This window comes from Benincasa hispida, chromosome 9 (genome assembly GCF_009727055.1).
Source record: "Benincasa hispida cultivar B227 chromosome 9, ASM972705v1, whole genome shotgun sequence".
Lineage (NCBI taxonomy): Eukaryota > Viridiplantae > Streptophyta > Magnoliopsida > Cucurbitales > Cucurbitaceae > Benincasa > Benincasa hispida.
In genome coordinates, this window is record NC_052357.1 from 3,708,794 (window position 1) to 3,719,273 (window position 10,480).

A 10,480-nucleotide genomic window follows, 5' to 3' on the forward strand; every position below is an offset into this window, starting at 1 on the left:
TAAACGACTAGCAAAGGGCCGCCTAAAGCTAACCAGCAAGCGCAACATAGGAATCTCATGGTCTAAACTAATGGAGAAGACCGTAGGATATGTTTACACATTTCCTTCACCCACTTACTATGAACTACTTCCTACGTTCACCTTAGTATTGACTCATACAAAACCCTTTCCGAAGAGAGGTCACTTCCAGGGCGACACGAAGTGTCATATGAATCTCACGGTGTGAACTATATGGAGACGTGGTAGTTGAAATCATACACTTGATCTCTGATCGAATAACTTCCTCTTATTCACCCAAATCTAAATTTAAGCTAAAAAAATACTTTTCTAAGGGAGGTCACTTCCAAGGTGACACGAAGTACTGCTTAAATCCACTGTGAACTCTTAGAGACACGAGAGCTAAGAATAACATACCGCGTATGTTATTAATCTCCCGCTGAAGTTTTCTAATAACTCTATCATATAGAAGTTATTCACTACCACTGAAGAGTTATAATGTTTGGGTAACCTTGTACTTAGGTTGTTTTCCAGCTAAATAAAAATAACCCTAAGTCTATGTGGTTTATCCAAGTATAACTCTTATAAATGGATTTAAACCTACGATGTCTAGGTGATAAACCCTTTTATTACCTCACACTGCTCAAGGATACTCATAAAACTGGTTACCAACGCTCAATTATTCGGCCATAATCCTCAGGTAGAAGGTGTTTCGTAGACCGTCAACTTAAATACCCCCAACCTTCAACAAGATTATATACCAGTTGAGTTTGTAACCCTAGTTTTACAAGTTTAACGACCTATTTTAACTAATTAAAACAAGCGGTTAAGCTATGTGAGCATGCAGCTGTTCTTCGTTATGGATTTTAAATGTCTAACCCAATTTTATAACAGCTTATAAAACTTTAGACATGCTAAAACATCCACAACATACAGGCATTCAATATCTAATATAACACTTATATTAAATACAAGAAACCCTAACATGCATACTTATATTATAACAAATTATAACATACTTTCAATGCATGTTGCATGCTTCCTATGGTGGGATTTTAAATCTAAATAGCATACTATATGCACATACAAGATTTATTTAATTATCAACAACGTTATATAAAGAGACTAATCATCTCATGGTTCGGTCTTTATACAAACTCTTTGTATAGGATACTCCCGCTCGTAGGTCTCCACATGAATGGTCAGGATCAGACCATTTGTAGCACTTTACAACACTTGTAAACATCTACAAAGCTGATCGTATCCGTAGTGTTACCAGAATAAGGTATCCCTCCCTTATCCTTATACTACAGACCATTTAGATTATTACTTAAGGCGTGATCCACTTGTATTTACATGAAATAACCACGGATCTTAGTTTATTGGATATGAGTAAATGCATAAAATAATATTTATTTTATTAATAACAATGTGTACAAAATATTTACAAACTACGAGACCACTAGAGAATTAGGACACCAATCCCAACTGTTTCCAGGTAGGGGTGTGACGTTTCTGTCATCTTAAGTACCCCAGCCTAGACAGAACCCACCTTAGACAAAAGGTCCTTTGTAGATAAGTTTGCTACAAATTTAATCTTTTATTGAAATCAATTTAGTCCTATTAAACCCATTAAAAAAGATTAATCTAATTTTTAATCTCATCAGAAATTTGTGAACTTAGATCTATGTGAACCATATTTTAAAACTTTTAAAAAATGATTTTAACTAAGTTTACATGCAACTCTTAGTTATTGATTTTAGTTTCTAATTTCATTTATTTATAACTCTTATAAAGTAAATGAAACAAATTAAAACCTACATTGCACTGGTCGACATACTTTATAAAACTATAACGTTTATAAGATTATCTACAATAATGTCATGCATCATGCAACGTTCATTTCATTACTACATATACATAACATTTATATATAACAAAGTAATGGAATTAAATAACATACAATACATGCATACATTCAAATTATATATTATAACGATTATAATATAAATGATGCATGACTGTGTTATTTATGCATGCAAGCATATGGGATAACACTTATATTATATGATACATGAGCATGCTATACAATTAAATCATGCACATATATATATTATAACACTTATAATATAAATGATGCATGAAATTAAATGCATAACCTTTGGTGGGTTTTAATTCTATATGACATTCAATATGACATATAAATAATTAAAATCATACATCATATGTATAATTAAATAAAAAAAGCAATATTGGACCGAATTTGGCATCCTAAACATTAATTAAATTAATATAATTGAAATACAATAAATAAGTTATTATTAATAATTAATAATTAAATAAAAAGAAAAAACTACAAATAAAAAATTGACCATCTGGAGCGTCGCACGCTTTGATGCTAGCGATGCGACACTGGCTTTTATGTTGCCGCAGCGTTGCAACGTTATGACAGGAGCGTCGTGACGATGCGCGATAGAAAGCCTGCTCTGCTTTGCCCGTGAATCCGATTTGCTTCGTTCTTGCTCCAAAAATTCAAGGATTCGAAGTCGAAGCTCCATCACGAACGACACAGACAATTACATACTTGATTACATGAAATTAAACGGCCAAACACCGGGCAATTACAATTTTAAATAACTATAAATCAGTAAATTCTAACCAATCTCGAAAACATCCAATATGCAAAATCCATACATTCATAATGCAATATGCACCCATCAAAACTGTAATTAAAATTTTGGAATTAACAAAAAAAATTGGGATCCAAAACCTGGCTCTGATACCAATTAAAGAGAAAACCATTGAAGGTTCCCACAGCGGAATGCATGGATTGTCCCAATTTTTGTTTTTTTTTTTTTCCAGAAAATTCAGAATTATAGAATAGAAAGAGAAGGATTATGCATTTTAAATCAACTTACAAGATGCTAATTTCTAAAGAAAAAGGGAGAGGAAAAAACATTACCTTTGAAGAACGCCTTCTTCAAGATCTCCCATGAATGGATCTTGATTCGGTCTTCCAAAAGCGACACCACCAAATGGAGCCTCCTGTATTCTCCTTAGGGTTGAGAATCAAGCCGGAGTTGTGGGCTCTGCCTTAGGTTTTTGGAAAAAGGGAAGGAGATGGAGAGGAAGAGAGAGATTTTTTCTTCTCTGTGAGTTTTTTCAGAGATAATTATTCTCTCAGTGTTTCATGGAGGAAGATGAATGATAGCCATTCATCCTCTCTACATCACGTAATGAATGAGATATTAGGGGAAGGAATTGTAACTCCCCCCTTTAATTAAAATTAATTGAATATAAATTAAATTTATATTTATATATATATACACACACACTATATGTTATATCAAATATAACATATAGCCTATAATTTTATATTGCATCAAAAACATCTATAGTTTTAATTTCTCTCAATAATACATGGTATTTAATATAAATCACATTTATATTAAATTTAACTATGTAAATTTCATTCATATAATTAATATTTAAATCATATCCAAATATTTAATTCCTCTCAACTAATTTATGGTATTTAATATAAATCATATTTATATTAAATTTAATTATATGAATCTCATTCATATAATTAGTATTTGAATCATATTCAAATTCCTCTCATATTACCTTATATTATAATGTATCAAATACATTATATTAATATATCACATATATAATTAATTAAATTAATTATTTCATATATAACTAATTCCCTCAATTAATTTGAACACTTCAAATTAATCCAAAAATAATTTTCATTTAAACATATATTGAGTTGCAGAGGGGATCTTATGGACTTGTAGGTTGAAGTTCCAACAATACTTAGATAATTAATTAAACTCTTTAATTAAATTACCCAACATCCATTAATTGCCAGTAATTCCACTAAAGATCGACAGCTGCACTCTTCACACTACAAATAAATTTCCTGTCCATTGGATATAACCAATCAACAGTGCGATGACCCTTCACAAATTGCTCTTAAGTACAGTTGGACCAAAGTTACCATTTTGCCCCTATAGTTACATCTAACTCCTTAAGTATCACTGATTCATCTAATGAACAATAAGTCATAGTCCAACTATGACCAAGTCCCTCTTGAGCCAGTAGAGGGTGTAGCCACTATTTTCAAGCCCCGAAATCAGCCCTTAATGGAGTAATTTATCTACTTACCCCATCATCGGGAAAAGAGTGAATTTCATCTTGTGTAGTTGTGTTCCCAGCTCCCTAGTCAGACAAACCCCCAAAATGGTAGGCTTATTGAGTTAGCAATCTGACCACTCTCACCCATACAAATTAAATGACCTCCTTCATGAGCAAGAGTTCACAACTCACTCAGGATTCAGGTCATGTCACCTATGGTCATCCTAGTGAAATGTAAGTCTCTATTATTAATGACATTATATAAAGAGACTAATCATTTCGTGGTCCGGTCTTATACAAATCCTTTGTATAGGATACCTCCGCTCACATATCTCTACATGAATGATTAGGATCAAATCATTTGTAGCACTTTACAACACTTGTAACACCTACAGAGTAGGCCGTATCCGTAGTGTTACCAGGATAAGGTGCCCAACCTTATCCATCTACTACAGACCATTTAGGTAATTATTTAAACAAGATCCACTTGTATTTTTCTATATACTTGTTTAAATTACATAAAACAACACATGATCTTAGTTTATTGGATTGAGTATATGCTTAGAAAATAACACTTATGTTCATAAATAATACTTTACAAAGTTTACAAACTACGAGATTATAAGAGATTTAGGACACCAATCCCAACATGTTGACCTCTCGTTTGTTGAGAAAACCCGGTAGGCCAAAGAGTTCACGATACTGCAATGGGATGGACTGGAAAAAACCAAATGCTTAAGTACGGTGTGGATTGTTAATTAATTAGGTCACAACCAAATGAAGTGTCCTTTGTTACAAAGACAGACACCATATAGTTAGGATTTTTGTTCTTAATATTTTTATCTTGTAATTAATGATTTTATTATGTAATTAATATTTTAATTGTGTAAATAATATTTTTATCATAATTTATTATTTAAGTTCTAATTTATTTGTATGTGTTACTCGATAAATAAATAGTTTGTTTTCTTTTAGATTAAATAAATAATTTGTTTTATTTTAGATCATGACTTTAAACCTAGAACCGATTGATCTTGATATTTTATACGATCAACCTATTCATCGATCACCAGTTGTATGGAAAGATCAAACTACAGGCGAGATATACTGAAAATGTTGAGAGACAGTTGTTTATTGCATTGTCCCACTCCACCGTAGCATAATACTACTACTCCGTGCATCAAGATTTTATGAGGTGGCCAGATTGAGATTCATTTAGTTAGATTGGCATCTCATCACTGCATCGGTTGAGAGATGGAGGCCAGAGACACATACATTTCATGTGCCTACTAGAGAGTGTACTATCACGTTACAGGACATAGAAGTATTATTTGAGTTACTTGTTGACGGTGAGTCTGTTACCGGAGTAATGCATGATGATTGGTTGAATATTTTTCAAATGTTACTTGGTATAACCCCACCTACTAATAAAATCAGGGGAACAAGATTAAGTTTAACATGGCTAGGGACATAATTTTAAAGGCTTGATGATGATGTAGACGAGTTTGTATAAGATCCTGATAATTCATGTAAAGACATGTGAGTGGGGTATTCTATATAAAGAGTTTGTATAAGATCAGATCATGAAATGAATAGTCTCTCTCTATAACACCGTTGTTGGAAGAGACTTACATTTCATTAGATGACCATAGGTAACTTGACTTAAATCTTGCGTGAGTTGCGAACTTCTGCCTATGAAGGAGGTCATTTGATTTGTATGGTGAGAGTGGCCAGTTTCGTATACTCAATATGCCTATCATTTTGAGAATTCGTCTGATTGGAAAGTTGAGAATGCAACTACACAAGAAGGAATTCACTTCTACTCTATAGTTAGGGTAAGTAGATAAATTGCTCTTTAGAGTTGATTCCAGCTTGAGAGGGGTTCGGTTATAGTTGGATTATAACAATGTGGTACCACACCCTCACTTGGCTCAAATATCATGTTATAATATCCAAATGCATTAATAAAATAATAATTTAATGATCAAAACTTTTGCTGTTTACACGAGGACCTATTTGGTGTTTTTTAGGTCATTAAATATAAAATTGTGAACCAAAATAAATTTTGGGTTAAGTTATGATTTTATAGATTTTAAAGTGTGTTAATAAATACCTAAATCTAAATTTTTCTTCTTAAAAAAAAACTTTATACGTAATAACTCTTTAAGCTTTAAATAACATATAATCGATCCTTAAACTTGTATTAAAGAGGAAAAAAAGCCTCAAACTTTTAATTTCAATCTCGTTTCGTAACAATTTTTTAAATTAAATTTATTTTCTCTTCATTTCTTACAATGTGGTTGAATTTTCAGCCAAATTAAAAAACAGAACAAGTTTTTAAAAGTAACTTTTTTTAGTTTTCAAAATTTGGTTTGGTTTTTTAAACTATTGGAAATAAGTAGACAACAAAGAAAGAAATTTGGAGGTGAAAGTGTCTAATAGACCATTAAATTTATAATTTTGTTTTGATAAGTCATGCATCCATAAAATTAAAAGTTTAAAATTTTATTAGTCATGAGATGAATTGATTTTAAAAGATCCAAATATATCAAGGCTTTATAGGATTGAAAATTGAAATTAGAAAACTCATTAACCTAGAAATTACAAATTTTTTTAATATTATTTTTTGTGAAATTTGAAGAATATATATAAGTACTATATTTCATATTTCAAAATAAAAAACCTAAAAGAAAATAAAATCTTGTGGTGGAGGCTGAGGCAACAAAGCACCAACGCCTTATCTTTCAAGAGGTTCGTCAATCCGAAGCCAGGAATTCCCAATAATCCCAAGATTTCGACTTAATTTTTGATTTGGGAGTCTAAATTTGCTCTCAAAGTTGATTGATCTCGCCTTCTACTCACTAATCATGGCTTCCATTGTTGCTACTCTTCCTCCGCCATTGTTGGCCCCTCGCAAAAGCTTTACTCTTCTGAACACTTCTCAGAAGCTCACTGCTTTCCCCATTGCAAGTAAGTTACATCACTCGAATAGAAATCCAATCATCCATTATTGATTCCTTATTAGTTCAATTTGTCATCCGTTTGAACTTCCCGCGTTGAAATTGATGTCCGTTCGATCGTGTTTATTAAGCTGCATTTCTTGATGTTTATTGTGCATTTGTTTCAATTTTGAATTAAAGGGGGGTATTTCGATGCGACGCTGAAAGCTTTTTTTAGTAGAACTGCACTTTGTAGTGGGGCTAGAAAATGGTGCTTGTTACTCTTTTAAGACATGGCATTGAGGTTTTGGAGATGGAGGGTATCAGTTTATAGGTTTGGAACTTTAGAAATTTCAAATCTAGTGATTTTGCATAATTGATTGTTGACATTGGTATGATAGAATTTTCAGGATGATAGCGATCAGCATTGGTATTTTCTAGTCATTAAACAAAAGGGGTAACCAATGCACCTCATGTGTAGTAGCCTAGACAATTTGAGAGTGCTAGCTTGTTTCCATACACTAACATGCACAATTTACCACACAACTCACTTGCACAATTTGAGTGGTTCACAGTTTTTTTAGGTCTATTTACAGCAGACTATTGTATTATCAATGGGAGTAGGAGCTTCTTGTCATTGCCTCTAGTGGTTGGCAAATGGCACCCCTTAGGTAGCTTTCAACTTTGCAAATTGTATAAAACACCATGGATTGGTCTAGATTCTAGTGGTGAGTTAGGACTAATGTAAATAATAAAAGAGCTTAGAGGGAATGAGTTCATAGTGATCACTTACCTAGGATTTAATATTGTACAAGTTTCCTTAACAACAAAATGTTGTTTGGTCAAAAGATTGTCTTGTAAGAATGGTCGAGATCTGTGAAAGTTGGTCTAGATACTCATGAATGTAAAAAGGAAAAAAAAAAAGTTATTGTCAATTGTTTAGAAATTTGCATCTGAATTGTTATAGTTTCTTTGTAGTTCTCTATATGAAAATTTCAAGGTTATGCGTAAATATTGCAAAATATAATTCCCTTTTTCCTAGAGATGTATGGTAGACAATATTTTGGAATGGCACATCTGTTTAATTGTGTGCAACTAATTGGAGTTCTTCATATCTTATTCATCATACTACTTGTTCATAAATAATTGATCAAAATTGCAGACAGGCGTTCTGGCAATGTTGTTGTAAAGGCTGTTGGAGGGAGCTCGGAGTCTTCTACTTCCCTTGATATTATTAAATCTGTTCGAAATGTTGTAAGCACTTTTTTTGTTTGTCCCTTTTTATGTAAGCCTTCTTTATACATTGAAGATCTTGATATTTTCCTGTCCTATATATGGGTGATGAAAGTTTCCTTTCTTTGAAATTTACAAATGATGTTTGCTTTTTTGAGGAACGAGTACTAAAAGAGAGGGTGATTTTCTTCCCTCCAAGTGTTTTGATTGCTCTCTCATTACATTCTGTGGATGACAAATTTTACCTTAATCTTATAAGTATTTATATTTTGGGTTATGTACTTCTGGTGTCATTCTCTTGGTCCTTGTATTTTCAAATGTCCAAATTTAGTCTATGCACTTTCAATAAATTTTAAAGATAGTTATTTGAAGTTAATTTTTATCAAAATTATTTAAATAATAATAGTCACAATAATTTCTAACCTGAGCATTATTCAACGAGTTAAGGTTATCTCTTATCGAGTAAGAGGTTTGAAGTTAGATGAACTCATAAAACAATAATAATAATAATAATTTTCATACAAGAAAAGACACAATGTGAATATATTTCTAAAAACATATAGAGGGAAGGTTAGTTAAAACTAATTTTGCTAAGAAAAAGTTAACAATAGACTAACAAATTATTTCTAAGTTTTGTTGGAGATATACAAACTAAATCTAGACATTAGAAAGTAGAAAGACTAAAATATATTGAACTGATATTTTAACCTTGTATGTTTCTGGTTAACTTGTAACAGTGGGATCAACCTGAAGACCGACTGGCGCTTTTCGGCCTGGGGTTTGCAGCTGTAGCAACTGTATGGACAGCAACAAATCTTGTTACGGTAATTTAAAAACAACATTCCATTTGGGAAAATGAGAGACAAGATAATCACACAGCACGTTGAATTCTCAACCATGTCAGTGATTGCTCATGTTTTATTCCTTCCTTTCATCTTAAACTTATAAACCTGTTCATTCTCATTTGCTTGTAGGCCATTGACAAGCTGCCACTTCTTCCAGGTGTATTAGAATTCATAGGAGCACTGGTTTCTTGGGTAAGTCTGAACTCTGAAGCCATGGTTTTCTCTCCTTACAACTTCCATTACTGATCAATGTTTTTGTTTTCCTCTATCAATTCCAGTGGTTTGTGTATCGCTATCTCTTGTTCAAGCCAAACCGGTGAGGCAAAATCGACTAGTTGTTTTTTCATTTGGTTCACATGTGAAGTCTTCTTGGTTCTGTATATCCGACATTTTTGCGGTCTTTAGCTCGTTGTTGTGAAATTTATGCAATCAGCTTGGGTTGTAGGAAACAGCCTTGAACATGAACTGACTCTTCTGTCTTTTTCACTGCAGGGAAGAGCTTTTGCAGATAATCAACAAGTCAATAATAGATGTATTTGGACAGTAAATTGTTGTTTGTTGTAGAAGGCCTGATTTGGACCAATCTTCATTATATTTCTTCTTTTTTACGAAGTGGTGAGTAAAGAGGGTTGGATGCTGGGTTGAGTTGTATTCAACAGTCGAGTGTGAATTTTAAATCAAAGGTGTTTGGTTCATCAATGCATTGCAATCCTAAATCTTCAATCTCTATACTCCATCCTTATCTGTTTATGTTTCAAAAATTTCCTTTATTTGCTATTATTTCATACTTTCTTAAATATATGATTATAGTAACGCTTTATTTTAATTTTATAGGTGTTGGATTTAAGGTTTGGCATCTACTTTGTGCCATGTAGATTGTAAGTTTTTGGATCTATTCTAATCATATACATATTTATTTATTTATTTTGAAAGAGACCATATAATTCAATTGACTAAGAAGAGTCTCCTTCAAAAAATAATTTTGAAGGAATCTTAATTGTTGATGTATAATACAACCAATCATTTATTGCCAGCACAATTTGTACTATAACTTTCATGTCTGAATTAAATCCATTGTCAAAATAATAATAATAATTTGTTAATTTATTAAAACTCACTTTCTATTTTTATTTTTAAACAGTTGTAACTTAAAGCACATAAACTTTTAAAGAATTATTTTTCTCATTATTTTAAATAGTAAAGTTGGTGAAAATATTTTCAAGTATAGCAAAGGAGTATAATAAATTTATATGGATTAGAGGTTTATTTAATTATTTATAAATTTAAATTTTTTGAAGGGATGAATAAAATTTGATGGCCTCC

The 10,480-nt window shown here is 31.9% G+C and overlaps 1 protein-coding gene across 1 annotated transcript; it reads left to right on the forward strand.

Moving 5' to 3' along the window:
• The first annotated feature begins 6,822 nt into the window (after positions 1-6,822).
• Positions 6,823-9,886, forward strand: LOC120085602 (protein CURVATURE THYLAKOID 1C, chloroplastic). Its single transcript, XM_039041669.1, has 6 exons — positions 6,823-7,110; positions 8,242-8,333; positions 9,050-9,136; positions 9,287-9,349; positions 9,436-9,473; positions 9,650-9,886. Exons 1-6 carry the CDS (start codon positions 7,008-7,010, stop codon positions 9,702-9,704), a joined length of 438 nt encoding a protein of 145 aa, XP_038897597.1. The 5' UTR covers positions 6,823-7,007; the 3' UTR covers positions 9,705-9,886.
• The last annotated feature ends 594 nt before the right edge of the window (positions 9,887-10,480 follow it).